Raw genomic sequence first — 22,025 nt, 5'->3', positions numbered from 1 at the left:
TCTTGTCACTGACAGCATGTACATGTTGCCGCCGGTCACTGTTGCCATGGACACTACTCTCGCTGCCATTCCTTGTTACAGCTGATAACTACGCTGCCAGGCACAGCCGTGAGAATACTGTGAAAACAGTACGTCTTTGACGTTCGTAACGTAGCCGCAGTCGCTTATCGCTATTTACACGCACTGCTGTCAACAGCAAGCTCCTAGGCTCCTGTTTTACAGGAAATCCCGACGCCACAAATGTCATCACGTGAGACTACGGCTTCACTACTACACGTAGCGCGGTGACGCGTCACGTAGCCGACTTGGGGCAGTGACAAGCGTGGATGGCGTACGTCAGTGTTGTACAGCTCTTTGTAAGTTGTGCTTACTCTGCTCGTAATAGTTTGTCAGAAGTCATTTTCTACTCAGAGCTCCAACTTGTACAAAGGAACAAAAAAAAAAAAACAGTTTCAGGGGACCCAAAAGAGCATTAATGAAGGGGGTGGTTCACGTTTGAGAGAACTTGTAGTATGATGTGGAGAGTGATACTCTGAGACAATTTGCAATCGTTTTTTGAGTTATTTAGCTTTTTATTCAGCAGCTCTTCAATTGGCATCTTAAGCAATCTGGTTGCTAGGATACAAATTCCCCTAGCAACCATGCATTGAGTTGAAGAAGAGACTGGAATATGAATAGGAGAGGAGCTGAATAGAAAGATCAGGACTAACAAGTAGCAATAGCAATACATTTGTAGCCTTACAGAGCATTTGCTTTTTAGAAGGGAGTCTGGGACGCCCATTTGAAATCTGCAAAAAATCAGAAGAAAAGGGCAAATAACTGTAAAACCATAAATAACGAAAACCAATTGAAAAGTTGCTTAGCATTGGCCATTCTATAACATACTAAGGGGCCGATTCATGAAGCTCGAGTGAAGGATTCGAATGAAAAAAATTCGAATTTCGAAGTATTTTTTTGGTACTTCGACCATCGAATTGGTTAAATAAACGAATCGAACTAAAAATCGTTCGACTATTCGACCATTCGATAGTCGAAGTACTTCCCCTTTAAAAAAAACTTCGACCCTCTACTTCGGCAGGTAAAACCTACCGAAGTCAATGTTAGCCTATGGGGAAGGTCCCCATAGGCTTGCCTGTGATTTTTTGATCGAAGGATTTTCCTTCGATCGTTGGATTAAAATCCTTCGAATCGTTCGATTCGAAGGATTTAATCGTTCGATCGAACGAAAAATCCTTCGATCGATCGATCGCAGGATTAGCGCTAAATCCTTCGACTTCGATATTCGAAGTCGAAGGATTTCAATTCGAGGGTCGAATTTCGAAGTATTTTTAACTTCGAAATTCGACCCTTAATGAATCTTCCCCTAAAAGTTGCTTGAATTGTGAACCACCCCTTTAAGCAGCAACCAGCTGTCACCCATGGTGAATAAACAAACTTTATTATTTTGAGTTCCAGTTGAGTATTTTGAGTTCCGGACCATTGTTTTGCAGGGACCATGACACTATTTTTCACAGTTTAGGGGCAAGGTATTGGCTAATTTAGGAGAATCTATTGGGTGTAATATACCAGCAGTTATCTTTAATTTTTAAGGGACAGTAACACCAACACATTTTAATATGTTACAAATTACTTACCTGTTCAGTGTTTTAAGGATATATTTTAAAAGATATTTATGGCTATTTATACAGTAATTAACAGAACAATAGTTTATATATCTCTATTCAAAAGCAAGTCATTGAGATACTTGAGGGACTGTACATTCAAAAAACTTTTAAAGAGTGTAATGTACAATAGGGCTCATTCACGAATCCAGTGAATATGAAGAATTTGAAAAACAATATGCCATGTTTTAATGATAATGCAGCATTTTTAAAAAAAATTAGGGTCCATCACAATGCAAGATGCACCAAAATGAACACACACTAGGGACCAAATGGTCGGTTTCTGCACGTTATTATTATTGGGCTTGTGTATGAATGGCATCAATAAAGGCAATTAATGCAAATAGAAAGTTCATTATAAAATATCTTTACACCTTTTCATCCAAATCAAAAGTATTCATTATTATATATCCCAAAGTGACAAGTATAATATAATCTCAGAATTAACAGTTTAAATTTAAACCCATTTGAACCAAGTGGTATATGTGCATACACATGAGGTTTTTACTAGAGATCATCATTACCTAAAAAGTCGACAAATATGGTTTCTCATAGTATAACAACCTTAAGTCAAATGCATAATTTAAACCAAGTGGTATATTGGTTTTTACCTGAGATCATCCCTTTCCCAAACAAACAAACAAACATTTGCCTTAAAAGAAACCAAACAGCACTCTGGAGTAACAAAGACAATTCATCAGGGGAGAAGTGACAGAGAAGGAATGATATACAGTTAGGTCCATAAATCTTTGGACAGAGACAGTTTTTTTTCTAATTTTGGTTCTGTACATGAATTTTAAATAAAACAACTCACATGCAGTTGAACTGCAGACTTTCAGCTTTCAGTGGGTTGAACAAAGAGATTGCAAACAAATATGAGGAACTAAAGCCTTTTTTAACACAATCACTTCATTTCAAGGGCTCAAAAGTAATTGCACAATTGACTCAAAGGCTATTTCATAGGCAGGTGTGGGCAATTCCTTCGTTATGTCACTATCAATTAAACAGATAAAAGCCCTGGAGTTGATCTGAGGGGGGGGGGGTGCTTGTATGTGGCTAATTTGACATGAACAGACAACATGCGGTCAAAGTAGTTCTCCATGCAGGTGAAACAAGCCATCCTTAAGCTGCAAAAACAAACATCTGAGAAATTGCTACAATATTAGGAGTGGCAACATCTACAGTTTGGTAGATCCTAAGAACGAGCTAAACAGCTAAACAAGTGAACAACACTCTCCAGGAGGTAGACACATTGATATCCAAGTCTATCATAAAGAAAAGACTGCATGAAAGTAAATACAAAGGGTGCACTGCAAGGTACAAGCCACTCATAAGCATCAAGAATTACTTTGCTAAAAAACATCTAAAAAAGCCAGCACAGTTCTGGAAAAAAAGTTCTTTGGACAGATGAAACCAAGATCAACCTCTACTAGAATGATGGCAAGAAAAAAGTTTGGAGAAGGCGTGGAACAGCTCATGATCCAAAGCATACCACATCATCTGTAAAACATGGCGGAGGCAGTGCGATGGCTTGGGCGTGCATGGCTGCCAGTGGCACTGGGACACTAGTGTTTATCCATGATGTGACACAGGACAGAAGCAGCCGAATGAATTCTGAGGTGTTCAGAGACATTGTCTGCTCAAATCCAGCTAAATGCAGTCGAATTGATTGGGAGGCGGTTTCATAATGACCCAAAGCAACCCAGGAGTTTATTAAAGAAAAGAAGTGGAATATTCTTGAATGGCTAAGTCAGTCACCTGATCTGAACTCAATTGAGCATGTATTTCACATGTTGAAGACTAAACTTCAGACAGAAAGGCCCACAAACAAACAGCAACTGAAAGCCGCTGCAGTAAAGTCCTGGCAGAGCATTAAAAAGGAGGAAACCCAGAATCTGGTGATGTCCATGAGTTCAAGACTTCAGGCTGTCATTGCCAGCAAAGGGGTTTCAACCAAGTATTAGAAATGAACATTTTATTTTCAGTTTTTTAATTTGTCCAGTTGCTTTTGAGCCCCTGAAATTAAGTCATTTTGATAAAAAAAGGCTTTAGTTCCTCACTTTTTATGCAATCTTTTTGTTCAACCCACTGAATGTGCGGGTCGGGCTTTTCCCGACCCCCACCTACCCTCCCGCCACCCGAGCCCTACTTCCAGGTTTCATTTATCGACCCACGGTTATCACTAATGTACAACATTTCTGGCCTACTTCAGTAAACTTTATTTCCCCTGACCCGTGGCAGGTTGGATTAATTACTACTGAGCACCTGATCCAAAAGGATTATGCACAAGGTTTGAGCGCTCCATTATTGTGTGGTAGTATAGCAGGCAGTCCTGAGTGGTAACTCTTCTATATCATTCCCTGTGTGGAGGCAGACCTGTGATTGGCTACCCGTATTCTTGAAGAGGAATGTTGGAACTTACAGTTCCTTTTGACATAAGAGGATGTACAGGGAGCTCCAATGTAATTTCATAGCCCTTATTTAAATCAGGTATCAATTATTATTCATCATTGCCTACATAATGAGGGTGATTTTCAAAAATGCTCTACACCCCTCAAATATCTTGATTCTGTTTTTATTGTATGTACAGTTCTCTTGAGTATAACTGTATAGTGTATTGTATAAAAAAAATTTTAATATGTAGTTTTGTCTCTCACCCCCCTCAGACAGCATATAAAATAAGGACACTAGAGCTTGTCCACCACTATTTTTATACGTTCTAGGGATGCACCGAATCCACTCTATGGGATTCAACCTAATCCCAAATGTATCACAAAGAATTCAGTGGAATACCACACTGAATCTAAATTATGGGTTGCCACTTTTCTTTTCAGCTGAGACTGGCAGGGGGGCGGACAGTGCCGTCAGTGGTCGGGGCTATGACATAGATGTGAGTGACTGTGACATCAGGGGGTGGGGCTATGACACAGCGATTGGCCGATAGCCGTGTCAATCAAGGGAATCCTGCCCTGTTTTCCTTATTTGGAAAGCTGGGCAGTAAGTTTTGACCCGGGCAGCCCTTCAAAATACCAGGCTGTCCAGGTCAAAACCGGACAGGTGGCAATCCTAATGAGGGGGGACGTGAAAAATACATTTTTGCCATTATTTTGATTGTGTGACTGAAAGTGATGTGATTTATAGGGTTTAGAATAGGTTTGGCCAGGCACCCTGAATCCAGAATTCAGTGCATTCCTAATAGTTAAGACTATGGATTCCTGTATACACTTGAAGATAAAGAAGCAGGGCACTCAAACAGATCCACAAGACCAAAGATGCTCAGTTAAAAGATAAATTTATTGGTAGAAAAATTAAAAATATAGCTTCACCTCCATCCACCCTACACGTTTCACACCCTTCAGGGTGCTTAGTCATGGGCTCATACACTTACCACTGAAATACGTCCATGTACACTGTAGATGAGCGTGAAAATTTTGATCTAAACAAAACAATTTGCTTTCGATTTTCCATAGTTTTAGCCTGTTGAAAAAAAATACTGACAAAAAGATTATGAGAAAAATAGCAGGCAGATGTAGGATATAAAAAGAAAAACTCGTGCGTGAGAGGGAAATTTCAAGGATTTGATTCAGACTGTGACAGTGTTTCAATGTCTTTCCTGCACGGCTCTTCTCGCACTGCTGATCACATCATGGAGGTTACATGCCCGTTCCATATTATGAGCATTTCAGTGCTTCACTCCCTCTTACTCCTGCCAGATGCTCAGCAGAGCAAATCAGGTATCAGGTCCCAAGCACGTCCTGTGTGTTTATTGCTGTGAATGTATTCTGATGATGAGCCCTGAGAGCAGCTTGCACATCAGTACTGACACGAGCAACTGCTAGACCGGGTTTCCAGTCCTCTTGTCTTTAACCCATGCTACATGCATCATACATCGGCCACTGTTACACCACCCACCAAGGGATTCTAGAGGAGGTTTTTTTTTAATGTATACAAGAAGAAAAAATATACAATTACAAAACAGTAAATATTGCAGGATGCTCAGTAGACCAATAATTAATTTTTTTTTTATCATTAACCATTCAGAAGAGATATAAACTAGTGATGAGCAAATTTCCCTTTGCACTTTACAAAAAACTTCAAAAACAACAGGAAAAGTCTACGGCTACTTTTTCACTGCACCTTTTTTCAGCTTTGGGGCTACCAATAAAAATGTTTTCCGTATTTTCAGGTCTTGTTGACTGTAGTTATAAGCAAACCTGCGAGTTTCTCTTTGTGTCAGAATTTGTAAACCAGCATCAAAATTCGCCAAATTGTGTTGAAGTTAATAGGAGGGTAAAATTAAATTGAAATTGTGTTTTTTTTTGCTATTTTTATTACAATACGCATGCCAGAGGACCTTCTATCCTCTGTGCTACAACTGCTATAATTGTAACTACTACTACACTAGGGCAGATTTATGATGGGTCGAATTGAAAATTAAAATTTACAATTTTTTTATGGTCAAATTCAACTAGGGAGTTATCCGAATTCGATTCGAGTTTTTCTAAAAAATTTGAATACGATTTTTGAGATTTATCATTTAAGGATTCAAATTTGACTATTCACCACCTAAAACCTGACAAATTACTGTTAAAGTCAATGGGAGAGGTGAAGGGATCAATTTGGAGATGTTTGCAGCCTTCCTGACATTCAAGTTTTTTTCGGAGAAAAAACTCGAATCAAGTTTGATTAAATTAGATTCAAATTTGATTCAAATTTTCGGGTCGTTAAAATTTGTCCAAGTTAAAAAAATTCAATTTTATTAATAGATTTCGGTTTTAAAAAACTCACAGGAATTTGAAATTCGACCATTGATAAATGTTCCTCTAAGTAATTAGTCACTGGCATAACTACCTATACAGCTGTCAGGAGTGTTAGAGCCAATTACTAGAAGAGTTCAAGCAGTTAAAACTGCTTAAGTGTAACAGCCAATCGAATTGAACTTCAGTGGAGAGATTGACAGGCTGAAGTCCTCAGACAGACTGCAGGCAGGCGTAGTTGGAAGCAGGCAGAGGTCGGTAGACAGGCTCAAGGCAAGCGTAGTCGGAAGCAGGCAGAGGTCGGTAGGCAGGCTGAAGTCAAACGTAGTCAGAAGCAGGCAGAGGTCGGTAGGCAGGCAGAGATCAACGAAGTTAGGAACGGGCCAAGGTTAAACACAGAAAATCAGAATATCAAGCAAGTCCAATCACAAGTGGGAATCACAAGCAAGGAAATAACCAAGCACTGTTTGTTTCCACAGACGCCTATTTAAAGGGACTATTTTGTTGCCAAAGCGTTAGGGCGCAGCGTGATGACGCTGAGCGTCAAACATTACGCGTCTGCGTCTTATCGTGGCGCGCCCGCGCAAAGACGCGCGCACAGACGACAAGCGCCGAGAATGTACAGAACCCTGTACACCCCTGCGCACAGGCGAAGGCTTAACTGCGCCCAGTGGTACCTTACAACAGCACACCCAGCTGTCACAGGGAGGGCCAGAGCAACGGGTGCCACGACCCCGACCCATCTTTTACCTGTAAAATAGCGTTGTTGCTTAATAAATAGGAATAAAACAGATCTACAAAACCTGCTCTAGTTAAACAGATCCACAAAAACTGCTCTAGAAAAATCAAAAAAAAAACGTTCCTAGCTTCTGCTCTAACTACAACCAACAACGTAATGAGTAATGACCATCCTTATACTGTATACACAGTTGGAGGCCTCAATTCCCACTGGATGATGTGGAAGGAGAGGATAATATGATGCTACCCGTGTTTTTTACATGCCCCATCTTTTTTTTTACTACACTGACCCAGTGGTGATTTTTTACCATGGTTTCACAAACCTTTTTGCCAACGGCAAAACCATACATGGAAAATAATTTGCTCCTCACTAATACAGAGACAAAAATGGTGCAATCTATATTTTTTTGAGGCAGTTTCTCAGAAATGCAGCCCAAACCACCAAATTGTTTGCCAACTGAAGAATGAATAGGAAATAGATGTATTTTTACATGCCTCTGATTTATTTTTTTTCCAGCGTAAATATTCAACATTAAGGAGATTATTTATTAAGGTTTGAGTTGTGTTTTCCACAAAAATTAGAGTTGATTTTTTTGGTCAAAATTAAAAATTTTCAAGTTTTTTTAAAAAAAACTAAAAAATGTTTTTGATTTATTATAACCTGAACCTGGAAATAGCTTGAATCCAAAAATACACCATATAGAGTATTGTTACTCTATTAACTGGATGCTGTAAGATATAAGTGATGCTTATCCACTATTTTGCAGGAAATGTGGTTTAACTTTAACTAATAATTAAAGGATGCTAGAATAAAGCATTTGCTCTGATTGAAGCAGTGGTGATTCATCATTAACAGGGCTTATATATACATATATAAATATTCCCAAAATAGTATTGCATTGCCTTTGAGCAATAATTTCAAGTTAAATATTTTGATTTGCACAAGATGTATGATTTCTGATAAGCATTCCATAGGGAAAAATTATATTTATTTGCACCATCAAGGACTGGGAATTAACATCATGAAATGCATTAATCATAAATAAAAAAATTAGGCTGGTACATTTAAACTAGTTGCCAGTCTTAAAGGAGAAGGAAAGTCGTTTACCACTTGGGGTGCCAATTGTTTGGCTGTCTTCTTGGTTAACATGAAGGGGGTTAATGCCAGAAACTCTAAAAATTAGAACTCAAGTTTTTTAGAAATTTATTATACCCGAAGGATGGAAAAGGTCAGAATCTAAAAATCCGGGATCTCAGACGTACTACAGTTGTATACTGTATAAGTCAATGGGAGAGGTCTGTGCTGAAAATCCAACTATTTCTGACTTTTTAGGCAAAAATCAAAAAGAATTGGGCTGTTCGGGAAAAAGCGCAAAAAAATGTTTCCATGTTTGTCCCCAATCAAAATTGTGATTTTTTTTTTAATAATAAATAAGGTCCAATTGTGAATTCTTGTTTGGTCGGACATTTTTAATTAAAATACCCCCATGTTAAATTCACTGGCGTCTGAGACCAAAATTGTGCATTGTGGTTTATTTGTTCATTTTACTTTTTTTACTTTAATTCCTATAATTTTTTAGAAGTATTCTTTATGAATACTTCTACCCACAGAGAAAAACGAATCTGTTCTGCAGCTTTATCTTGGAGCCACACAGCTGCGTGTTATAAAATAGGAGTTGTCATCTAAATGTAGACAAGGTGCAAAGTTCTTTTGCAAAATATTATTTTATTATATACTCATTGTAAATAAATGTTCCAGAATCCTATATCATAAATAGATTATATTATACCCATAGTTTTATTACAGGATATGCTATTTTGCTTTCATCATGACATGTTTTTACTAGGCCGCAATGAACAGTGTAGAGACTATAATATACATTTACACCTTTGCATCAGTTAAAAGGGTTTTTGCCTCTAGGCACAACATATGTTCTCTTTTAAAATAAATGTGACTTTTTTTGCACCCCTGCTAACAGTTTGAGTGAAAATAATAAAACCCAGTGGCCAGATCATAAGATATGGTATTACACATTTAAGCATTCCAGGAAGAAAGTCAGGGTTCTATAGCAAAACACTTTACCTTAAAATATCAGTTAGCTGCATATTTTTTGTATACAGGCGGCTTATAACATACTGTGTATAATATTAGTTGCTGATTGCAAAATCCTTGGGTTTATAGGTATCTGTAACAAGTTCCAGGTTTCTTATAAATTAGACTGAGATTAAATACTTTAGTGCTAGGAGTTTCAAGACACAGTTGGCATGATGTACCTGTCCTGATGGGCTTACGATCTATTAGAAACAAAAAGGGGTGTGGAACAAGTGCATTGGTCAAAGGTGTGTTGCTGCAGAATAAGACTAGCGAAGTGCTTCCTCTAGAAATTGGTTTTTAAGAGTCATTGTGAAAGCTTAACTGATGCAAGGTGGTAGAGCATTCAATATTTGTGGTGTATTCTTTCTGAAAGGTTTTAAGGTTTTATGTGCAACTTAGCTCTTGTAGTGAACTGTATGATCATTAAATTGTCCCAAGCTGAGCATATGGATGAGGAGGGAGTGTATGAGGAGATGAGAGCAGATATACAGAGAGAAGTAGAAGAATGCAGGATACACATTTTATAAAGTACTTAATACACCACTTGACCAGGAGTAGAGAGAGTGGAGAGAGATTTAGATGCAGATGAGCTGATACAGGCAGCAGTTAAGATGGAATGCAGTGAGTGGTGATGAGATCCCATTCGACCAGCTAATATTTTGCAGTAGTCTATGCTGACTAGTGTAAGGGTTCAATGTTTTAGCAGTAAAGGGACAGGAGAAGTGATGTATTTCATGTTACTACATGCATTAAAGGACAAGGAAAGTACAACACCCCCAGTGATTTCACTAGTGGGGGGGTCCAATTTGTTAGCCACTTACCAGAGAATATAATTTCTAACCTTTGGGCCTCTGAACAGTGCTCTTCTTGCTGAAAAAGACACCAGCCTGGGCTGCTTCAGTGAGTGTAGTGCCACCATCTTCATTAAGCTACCTTGGATCCCTTGCCAGTCCATGCATGCAGAGTAAAACAAATCTATTATACTGTACTGCGTCTGCACCAATATTCAGACATAGTAGGACAAACTGTAGTGCTAGCCAACTTTTCCAGTACAGTGGGCTTATTATAGCACTTTTTATAGCCGGCCATATTGTTTTTAATAGCAATAATTTCAGAACTGTATGTTTTCTCCATTGTGATGGCTCTGAAATAACATATAATTTGAAAACTCAAAGTTAATATGTTAGTCAAATATGGGAGCCGGTTAATGAGCATTCGTTATTTTTATCAGTTACCAATTTATCCTAATTTATCCTAATTTAAAGCAATTGCACGTCTAGCAGGGCTAGCGTGAAAAATAGCACCAAGGTAGATGCACAATGGCTGAGAACCCCAATTTAAGAAAAAAAGAGTATCAGAAATGCTAACCTATGCCTTTGTAGATGTTTTTCAGTCTGAACCAAAAAAACAATATCAGGGAAAAGAGAAAGACAACCTTTTCTCACCACCACCAAAGCATCATAGTAAATAATGGCATAATGGAGGTTTATTTTTTTATGAAAGCATAAAATATTTTCTTGGAGAACTGTAAAAACTAAAGTAGAAATAATTTTGTATCCCAATGTTATACCAATAACAATAGGAGCACATCCTTAAAGGTATTCATTAACAAATTGAGCAGTAATAAAATATAGAAGAGAGAAAAAAAAAAGTATTGAAATATGTAGTAAACTCAATTCTTGGTAAATCTTTCCACGGAGTTCCCACCATGTTAACCTAGCATAGCTAGATAAATAAATGCGAGGACATACATAAGCACAAATGGGCCAAGGGGTGCCAGGATGTGAACTCCCACATCAAAAAAGATGTATTTTTACATTCTTGTCTGTTAACATATGGCTCATCTAATTTCAGATCTTTTGCTCAGTATGCTGTGCACAAATTTGCTGGGGTTCTCCATATTGTAGCTTGCCCTCTTTCCTATTGGATAACAACTGAAGTTATAAGTGCTTGCTATTCCCTTTGTTGGTATCAATAGATTTTCGGTAAAAAATTAGCAATTAGATTAGGATTATGTAACCTTGTAGATGTAAGGACTTGAACTTACCTTGATTTATTTTTCTTTGTGCTAGCTAGCCACAGCCAACCTGGTGGCAAATACAAGGAAAAATCTATATAGGATTGAGTTTAATATTTTTTCAGTACTGTTCTCTATCAATTAAAAGACAGTAATATTTAGAGTCTGTATCCTACCCAAATGGTGGAAGGATCTTTTAACAATTTTTCACTTGTTGTTTGCCTTCAATGAGGAGCGAGCAGAAACTTAGACTCTGGGATGGTAGTGGATGTTATATACTTCACTGCCACATTAGGCTACTGATTAAATTAAGGAATCTTGGCCTGGAACATAACATTTGTACTTGGATAGAAAACTGGCTGAAGAATAGATTACAAGGAGTGGTGGCAAATTAAATATTTTCTAATTGGATCAGTGTTGTTATGGAGTACTGCTGGGGTCAGTCCTTGGCCTGTTGCTTTTTAACTTGTTTATTTATGACTTTGGAGGTGGGCATTGAAAGTACTATCTCCATTTTTGTTGATGATATTAATAACTATAAGTTCCGTGCAGGATGTTGCCACTTTGTAGTGCGATTTGACTAAACTAGAAACCTGGGCTGTAAACTGGCAAACGAGGTTCAGTATTCATAAATGCAAAGTTTTACACTTTGGTAGAAATAACATAAATGCATGTTATACACTAAATGGTAGTGTGTTAGGGGTTTCCTTAATTGTGAAGAATCTGGGGATTTTTGTAAATAAGAAGCTGTGTAATTTTAGGCAGTGTCATTCAGTGGCTACTATAGCAAATTAATGTTTTCTTTTTATAGGTCCCTAGTAATGCCTCACCTGGAGTATGCAGTGCAGTTTTGGGCTACAGTCCAGAAGCATATTACTTAGCTGGAGAGAGGGCAGAGTCATGCAACTAGACTGGTAAAGGGGATGGAAGATTTAAGCTATGAGAAAAGACTGTCAATGTTGGGGTTGTTTTATCTGGAGAAAAGGTGCTTACGAGGGGACATGATTATTCTTTACAATACATTAGAGGACATCATAGATAGCAGGAGATGTTTTTCCCAATTGATAAGATGAATGCATTAGAGATTTGGGGAACGGAACTTTTCATAGAAGTAGCATAGGTGATTCTTAAATGTTAAGGCAGTGAGGTTGTGGAATGCCATGCAGTGTGATGTGATGGCAGCTACTATTAATGCATTTAAGAGTGGCTTGGATGATTTCTTCCACAAGCATTATATCCAAGGCTATTGTGATCTTAAGATCTACAATTAGTATAAGTATTGGTATATATAATTTATATTAGTGAATGTATAGATAGGACTGTAAAAGTATGTGTATATACTGTATGTGCATGTATGTGTTATTGGCCCCTATCAAATCTTGCCTCTTTTATTCTTTCTATGTTTGAATGATACGCTTCATGATTAACAACTTTAATGTTGAGTTGAGTGTTTTTCTTTTTGCTTTTATATTGAGATACTGTATTAATTTGTTGTACTATCTTTACACATTTTCTTAGACAATGTATATTTTAAGTTTTTTTTCTACTAATGCAATTACTCCACTCATTATTTACGGATGCACCAAATCCAGGATTCGGTTCCAGATTCGGCCTTTTTCAGCAGGATTGGATTCGTCCGAATCTTCTGCCTGGCTGAATGGAATCTGAATCCTAATTTGCATATGCAAATTAGGGGTGGTGAGGGGAATTGCGTGACAAACAAGGAAATAAATATATTTTCCCCTTCCCACCCATAATTTGCATATGAAAATTTGGATTTGGTTCGGTATTTGGCCGAATCTTTCCCGAAGGTGGTGCAGTGTCTTAACTATATTTCCTACTTCCCTATCCTTGCTTTCATGTGCATATTCATTAACAACGCAATACACCATCCATCCATTGCTGATGATTGGTACTTAGCTATCTTACTGAATGAATTTGTTCTTTTCCTCCTCAACTCCCAACAATCTCTCCGAAGATTGTTGGATGCTGGGAGTTGAAATTCAACAGTAGCTGGCGGGCTTTCGATTGGATTAAATACTGCTGGCATAAATAATAAAGACAATTACCACAACAAATGTTAGAACAGTTTTCCCTGAAATCCTGATAGAAATGTATTTTTATCATTCACATAAAGCAAAAACCCCTTCAGATGCATTTGTGAATATGTCAATGTACCCTTTAATACATTATGTAATTTTTTTTTTCATTTATAATCCTTCTTTTAGATCGAGCTTTGGAATCATGTATTATGTCTGCATCAAATGATGTCTTTATTCATGAAAAATGTATTTTACAGAAAACATCATTGTAGTCAGGGATTCACACATACAGAGAAAAGGAAAGTGTAAGATGTCATGCAGATTTTAATTCTTTTTTATAGATTTGTCCCATGCAGTCTGTTTGCTTTTATCTTTATACTGCATCTATGATTTGGTGTAATAATATTCCAACTCATATTGCCCTAATGACATTGTTTCCTTTGGGCAGGATCCCCACTGCTGCAGCTGGAGTAATTGCAGAAGACTCGCCACTTTTAAGCTCCACATGAAGACCATAAAGAAAATACAGAGTATTCGCATTCTGCACTCCAGTAATGTAAAGACTTAAACAATAACTAGGTTTGTATTTCCTTCACCCATTCATATTATGTTAACTAATATAATAATTAGTAGCAACTCCAAAATTCTAGTTTTTTTTCCTTTTGAAGCATTTACATATTTTTTATATAATTTAGAACAGGTCAAGTTATTTTGCTACACACCATAATTAGGTCTACAAGACCACAGATATTTTGTTATTGCGTTGGATTATAATTCATTCTATTTCTGCTACATGGAACAGAACCTATAAGTAAAAAGATAACTATAAATAAACAGGCACAAATATAGTGAGATTTCACATTTGTGAGGAATACATTTTTTGCAAGCATAGTTGCAGAGTGCTATTTTTACAGTTACATTAATCTTCAGTTGTGCTTTAGTCCATACAAAGTTTTGATCAACTTTATAAATTCTGCATCAAAACTGTATAAGGTTTATTAATGCCAGGTTGCTCCATGATATATATACATTTCTGCGGGCAAAAAAAAAAAATCACACAGTTTTGTATAATTTTATCAACAAGTCCAGAAGTGTTCATATGAAAATGGAGTTAAAACTGTAATAGCTTAATATCCTTTCCCTCATTTTATCAGGGTACAATGTTAGAACTCCTATCATACATACAAAAAAAGCATGTGCTTGAACATTCCAAAAAAATGACATAAAAGTTCTTTTTAATATATAGATTTAATTTTTAAAATTTTTGGCTAATTTTTGTCTTTGTCTTCACTGCAGTAGACTTCCCGATCAAACTTTTCCCCTTCTTTAAATACTTTAGGGAATTTTCAAACGCCGGGTTGTATGGCTGTTAAACCCCGAACATTGTTCTCCCTGAAAAAAATCATAGCAAAAAAATGTATTAAACTACAGAGCAACCTGGCACTAATGGGCTAAGCAATTTAATTTAAAACTCATTCGTCTTAATTAGGTTACCACCCTTCTAATGCTAAAAAGTGGTTATTTATGAACATGGACCAATGTGTATCAAGCTGATGCCATATTTGCGCTAAAATGCACTGTAAGTATTCAATTATTAATTTCATTTTAGTTATGGAGTCCCCCCCCCTTCTCTGTATGAATCTCTCAGACATGTGGGTATAATAAAATACCATTTCTTATCAGGAATGCAAAGCAAAACAAGATTAAGACAACACTATGATAAAAACTTTTTTTTTGCCATGTTGCATGTATAAACATAAAGAACCTTTCCTTCTCTTTGGCTTTCACATCTCATCCAGTAAATGTGCTTCTCTTCTACCTGCATTACTTGATACATCTCTCCATATATTTCATACAATAACTAATAATTTAACCAGATTTTAAACTGTTAAAACTGATTTGTTGTTATAAAATTAAATATCAAAAAAAGGAAATGTGCAACATTATCTAAAATAAAACTCCACTGACTACAAATCGTTTATTCACACAAATTTAATCAGAATAATTCACAAAGGTTTGGTCCATAAATATTCAAAGGAAATTGCTCTATACAATGCATTTCTCAGTAAACAAAAAAATAAAACATGGACAATTTTGCTCTACCACAAACTGTACTTAAACACTTATAAGTATAATAGATTTTTTTTTTTAACCAGACTGTCCGGCTGCATTAAATGCCATACCTGTATCATCTAACAGGACACATCCTTGAAAAGCATGGTTTTATTTTTTAATCCAGAAATAAAGGAAAAAACAGTACAAAACTATTGAATTGTTAAAGGGGATACAAACAGTGAATGACACACGTTAATCCTGATTTTCACAGAAGTACTAGGAAGTACAGTAAGGCACTTGTAAAACTGAGCTGTAACCCCAGAGGAGTCTTATTCAACTTTATAAAGGCAGAATTTACAGTATGTGAAGCAAAGTGTAGGTTAAAAAAATACTTATATATATTATGGTCTACCAATGAATTGATATGTCAACAGAAAGTATCCATCTTGGATTTTTTATGCTCATTTAACCGCAGAACCAAACATGGATACTGAGTTGAACAAAGAACACCTTACAGGATCTTAATTTTTATGAGGGGGGAAATCTCACACTCAAACTCTGCAGCTTAAACAAATTTAATGTGTTGAGTGAAACTAAAGTTTTGCATGGCATATAGGAAATGTAACCTAAAATAGTAGTTTCAGAACAAACCAAGCCAAATTCTGTCAAAATCATACTCCTTCCTTTCAGTGTTCTGATACAAAAGGGTATTGGTAAATGTTGGCTGTTATAAAAAATGTTGCCTTCTTCCACAGAGATGCAAGAATTTCATATCTTTTCAATCATTTAGCCCGCAAACGAATACATTACTTACCGGTGCCATTTTTGATGAATATAAACTATATCTTCACAAACCTGTTATTTTCTAAAAACCCTGAGAAAAGAATGTTTGAAAAAATGTCCTTTAATCTATAAAGTTATGTTTATGGCTGGAACTACACAATGCGTCTTCATGAGATCCAACGCAATGAGAGGAAACAGATGCGACGAGACGGATTCTATGAAAATAAGGTCAGTAATAGAAATGTCGGACCTTGTCGCTGCGTGCATCTGACACAACAAGACTGTCAGATGAAGACGCAACATGCAGCGTTCGCATCCAGTCCGACATTTCTATTACCTTGTTTTCATCGCTTCCGTTTCCTCTCATTGAGTCGGATCTGATGAAACGTATCATATAATTCCAGCCTATGTCTAACAGTGTAATCATGTGTATTTGATCAGTTGCTGTACAAATGTCTCTTCAGAAACTGATTACTACAACTGGTAAATTATGGGACAAATATCTAATTGACGCGCATATTGCTCATACTCAGAAATGACTGTCTATCCATATTACTTTGTAAAAAAAAAGCTGTATTCAGTCTAATATTTAACTTGCCAAAGGAGTTTCATGAAATCAAGTTAGATTACATCTACTGATCTCACTTTTTATTTTTTTTAATCGAAAATAGTAGTTTGTATTGAAAGAGAGATAAAACAAATGTGAAGTCAACTTACATTTTTAAGAAAGTTCTATATTTGGAAGCATTTAAGGGCATTTTAGGAGATTTGTTTCCTCTTTTCTTGTGGAATCAAATACCTATAAATACTTCAGTGTGGTGTTTTTTAATGTCTATTTTCTTTAGTGTGTGTCTACTGTTAAGCCAGCAAAATGCTTGAAGTACCTTCAAGGGGGTTAGCAAAAGTTAAAATATATATATATTATTTTTACATTATAAATATTTGGGAACCGGTGCGTAAACACAATGTGGCATGAATTAAATAGCGATAGTATGTTGGGATTTAGCATAGATATAACAGGCAGATTACTTATTCAATATTATGTTGTATATTAAGGCCTGGTTTAAAAAATGTAGCCCTAAACTACCATGACTTACGATTCATAACTGCAGCTGTATGGCATTGTATGATACAATTAAGAAAAAAACTGAAATATCAAAGGATATTTGACTGTATATTGTGTTCATTTCAAAACTCAACCTTTTGTCTAGCACATGTCCAGTCTCTCTTACAGTTAGTCATTTGTTTAATTGTTTGTATAGAGTGCAGCATGAAGGAAAACTTTTAGCAATTTGTATATAAATCCCTCAACACAAACCACTACGTCAATGGGCAAAAACATTCTGTCAGGATGCAGATTGAAAGCAATGGAACACAATAGTTTCATATATAAATAAATGAACATTCACCAATGTCAAAACCATTTGCCTTATATTCAGATATAGTGTGCTGTACAAGGCAATGAAATATATCCCAGTCCACAGGCCTGTGATCAATCATCTCATTGCTTTTACAGCTTGATTTTCATAGTTATAAAAATACCCAATCCATTATAATATTTTGTTGTATCCATGATGAAATATAGTTTATAATGCACCAGCTCTCTAATCAAAAAGAAATGCCACGTTCCTACAAGATTGTGGGCCTTAAAATAAAACACATCAATATCAGGCAGACTATAAGTTAAAAATTGATGTTCATTGGGAGCATTTTGAGCATAATAAGACATAAGCCTTATTAGAACACACACAGCTACAGTACAAAACCACTAGCCTCTTTATTGAAAAAAGCAACAAAAAAAAAGTTTCAGATTTTAAAAAGCTTTTGCATTTATTTTAAATATGTGTGCACTTTGTAAAACTGTACATATTTCACAAGATACAACAAAAGAAATAAACATTCTGCTTTTTCTGGGTCTGTTTTAAGCAAGCACCCAATTTGAAAAAGTAAACAATGCTCATTTGCACATAAGATATTGATTTTTTATACAAAAGTAACAAAAATATTATATATTAGAAATATTTAATGTTTGTCTGGTACAATCTATCCAATACCAAAAAAAATCAATGGAAAAAAACCTCACTGTTCGCAAAACTTTTTTACAAAATCGTATTTTGCTTATTTCCATTTCATCTGAAAAACTAAAATTGCTCAAACTTAAAATGCCATGAATATACATCCAATTTTTATTTTTAAAAATGTACTTGATATTAAAAATATTACGTCTGCCTGCCTCCTAAATTTTATGGAAAATAATAATTGTCAAAAAATGAAATGAGAAAGTAATTGATTTTCCTGAAAATATATAAAACATTGTCTATATCTTTTATCGCATCAGAAAAAAAAATAGCGTAAATTAACTAATGCTATTTCATGTTCATTTGAAAAAGTAAAAAGTTTCTTGGTAAATTCTTGATGTGCTGAAGTTTTTTTTTTCCAGAATGTCAATTATTTTAATATGAACGTGCATATATTAATACAGAAAATTATTGTTTCAGGCTGAAATTATATAATTTTTATGTTATTAACAAGATTTATTTTTGCTCATTTATTTTTCAAGATAATGGAAATAAGTAATATACAATTGTTTAGAGGCACTTTTAAGGATGTGTGAATTTGAATGTAACCCTTACCTCATTTGATTGTTTTCAACATAAAAGAAAAATATGACACTGATATCTCGTGTCATTAACTTACATGTCATTTTTTGTGCATCCAGTCATTGCCCAATTGCTATTAAAGGCAGAGCAAAATCTAGAGAACAGGTCTTTTCTGCAGAAATGTCAAAGGACATTTAACATAATTATAGAGAGGAGAACAGAGACAGGCTCACTGGAGGAAGTAAGAGAGAAAAGTCGGACATTTGTGAAAGAGGTGCGCAACAGAATTGTTTTTAGCTTCCTAGGAAGTAGGAAGTCAGCTCTGGACAAATTCTAATAAAAAGGGCAATTTACTACAATTATTTTTCTTCCTGAAAAGTATAGAGAGACCAACTTGGAGCTAGCGAGATGGACACACGAAAAGAAAATCAATTTATGTTGTGGCAGGTCTCTGACAGCAGTCAAGCTGCAGTCCCAGCAATACGAATTAATGGTCATATATAAATTCACAGTGAGAGAAATTGACAAAAGAGAGAAATGTAAGTGAATATCCCCTGCACTGACATTGAAATAAGGGTAATATTTTTCAGTAATAGGTTATATGCAAGATTTCACACAAATGTTTTTGAGGGATTGTCGGTATCTTGCATCCTTCCATGCTCTGCCCTTCTAGATATATACCTTCCCAAATCAGAGAGTTCATGTTACCACCTTCATCCTGCAGACTGTCAAATTTTCTGTGAACAGCAACACAACAGAAGCCTATCTTCTGCATTTGCTTCACTGAGTGTCTACCTTAAATTTCTTCTTTCTTCCAAAATATTTTGAAGTGTATTTCAATGGATGGTAGAAAAAAAAAATAAGAAGAATAATAATGCAGTCTTGTGGAAATATTCATATGGGACAGCAAGTGTAGAACCGCAGCAGATGTTAAAAAAGGTTGGTTAGTGTTGTTTGAGAAGGGCTCCCGGACTCACGGGTGTCCATATTTGGGGTTACAGATGCCCCGACATTGAGGGAGGGGCTGGTGAGGTCTGATAATGTGGACGTGGCACCGGTTGGCGTTAGTGCAGCACTCTCTGCAGATGCTGGAGCGCTGAGAGAGTGACCTTCAACTTTATCGCCTCCCCCATTCTCCTGGCGCAAAAGATTCCTTCTGAATTTTGCTCGTGCGTTTTGAAACCAAACCTGCAAACCAATCCCAGGGCATTCCTTTACCAATTATTTTATTTATTTGTTGCGTTATTTTGCTGGTTCCTAGCTTATTTGTCCCTACCTTTTTCTTAAATGGAAGCTAAATACAAAAAAACTATAATTGCCTTATATCTTTAAAGGAGACATATAGTATCTTTAAAAACCACGTAGCCCATAATAAATAAATCATATATGGCACCCGATTTAAAGTTTGGCTAAATTTGAGCATTACCTCTTAAATTTTAAAGTTTTAGAACTCTGTATATATAGTCTCTGGTACCTGCCTCTGGTGCATGAGTGGCAGCAGTGTCTTAAGACTATACAATGTAGGTAGCCAATCACAGTTCTTCCCTCCCTGTCAGGTCTGCCAAGGCCAATTGCTGGCTGCCCAAAAGTTGGCAGTTGGTCGGAATAATACAATGCAAACTGGCGAGTGACACCAGTTCTCCTGAACAGCTCTGGAAAACAGCTTTAGGCAGTAGACTGACTTGCACTTTCCTTCTATTTTAGAGGTGCATAATACAATAGAAAATACACTATATGTCACCTTTAAATTGACTTAGCACTCATAGAATATATTGTTTACTTGAGGATCCCTAATATCTGGTCTGTATCAGAAAAACACAATCATATTTACATGTAGAAGCATGAAATAATGCAATTAAGCAAAACAAAAAGACAATGTTGCTTTTCAGTAGGGGAATACATTAAATAAAAGCATAATGAACCACAAAATCAGATAGGCTCAATCTTAAAGCATTTTACTCATAATTAGAACAATGCTAAAACAGTAGTATATACAAAAATAAATAGTAATGCAAAAGTTAAGCCCAGGAATGTCAAACTTTCAATCACTGCTCATTAGCTGTTGTGAAATATACTTCCCTGCAGCCTTTTACGTGGAGATGTCATTTACTATAACTTGGTAAAATGAGCGCAAATAAATTATGTATTGCACAGAGAATTCTAAATAAACACAAATGATTTATTACTTGCTCTGACCTACCCCTCTGCACACATGTTACTTATAGGTTTTGAGAAATGTGCGCAAAGATATTGTGCACAATGACTGCAGGAAAGGTATGAAAACCTTGACTGTAGAGTTGTTAGTTTGACATCATTAGCTTAGCCTCCACATCAATAAGAAAAGTATAAAAGCATACATAAAACAGAGAAATGTTAAAATCATGGTGCATTAAGATAACCATTTATTAAAGAAAAAAACACAGCATGGAATAAATAAACCTGGTATTTGCGAGAGTGAGGTTAGAGGTCGCCACAGTCCTCTAGAGTGAAATTCCGCCACTCTACATTCATTTCTATGGGATTTTTAAAAGAGTATTTATCAGTGGGTGAAAGTTCATCCTTTAATAAATACTCCTTTCAAAATACGATAGAAATGAATGGAGAGTGGCGGAATTTCACTTTAGATGACTGTGGCGATCTTTAACTTCACTCTTTGATAAATATACCGCAAAGTGTTTCTAAAGTGCAAGGTGTTCCTCTCCAGAAAGTCTGAAAGCTGAGGAAAATACATATAAAGTTGTCATGACATGTTTCAGGATACTTGGACCGTTTTATGTTGTGTTGTAACAGCAGTGAACAATAAGACAGTGAAACTGTACTTACTATTTTGTTAATGGTGGAGAAATATGCTTAGTGCTCTTATTTATATATGATACATAAAACAGATACATTTAATGCTTCTCCAGTGATGGTCTACATTCATTTGACATTTTGCAGTTTCACAAATGTCCCAAACTATCCAGTTAATAAGGTAGAATAAATGAAGTGTCCGTTATAACCAGGCAGGAAAAGTGCAAAGTACAAAATGGTTGAAATTTTTTTTGCATTTTGCACACTGCCTTTCCCTGTTGTAGAATTGCCATAGGTCTCTGGACTCCATATCTGCACCTTTTTTTTTTAGCACCTATGTTTGTAAATTAGCCCCAAAGTATAATAAACACAAACTATAGGAACGCTGGTTTGTTTTTCAATTTATTTATTTTTTTATTTTTTTAAGTTTTAAGTGATATGTTCATTAAACACTTATAATTCAAGTTCAGATCTTTTTGTGAGTGCC

At 36.0% G+C, this 22,025-nt stretch overlaps 1 protein-coding gene across 5 annotated transcripts in view; it reads right to left on the bottom strand.

Moving 5' to 3' along the window:
- Positions 1 to 13,517: 13,517 nt before the first annotated feature.
- lhx9.L (LIM homeobox 9 L homeolog) overlaps positions 13,518 to 22,025 on the bottom strand; it is a 33,733-nt gene continuing 25,225 nt past the window's right edge. For 3 of the 5 annotated variants that reach the window (XM_041590594.1, XM_018258664.2, XM_041590595.1), the window contains one exon: positions 16,476 to 19,936. In XM_041590594.1, the coding sequence (XP_041446528.1) occupies positions 19,679 to 19,936 (258 nt within the window). In that variant the 3' untranslated portion in view covers positions 16,476 to 19,678. Of the gene's footprint in view, positions 14,703 to 16,475; positions 19,937 to 22,025 lie in introns of those variants that run through there. The other 2 variants (XM_041590596.1, XM_018258665.2) reach the window with 1 other exon arrangement.

Source organism: Xenopus laevis, chromosome 4L (genome assembly GCF_017654675.1).
Source record: "Xenopus laevis strain J_2021 chromosome 4L, Xenopus_laevis_v10.1, whole genome shotgun sequence".
Lineage (NCBI taxonomy): Eukaryota > Metazoa > Chordata > Amphibia > Anura > Pipidae > Xenopus > Xenopus laevis.
The sequence above is the reverse complement of the archived record's forward strand: the minus strand, read 5'-3'. Positions and strand labels throughout refer to the sequence as shown.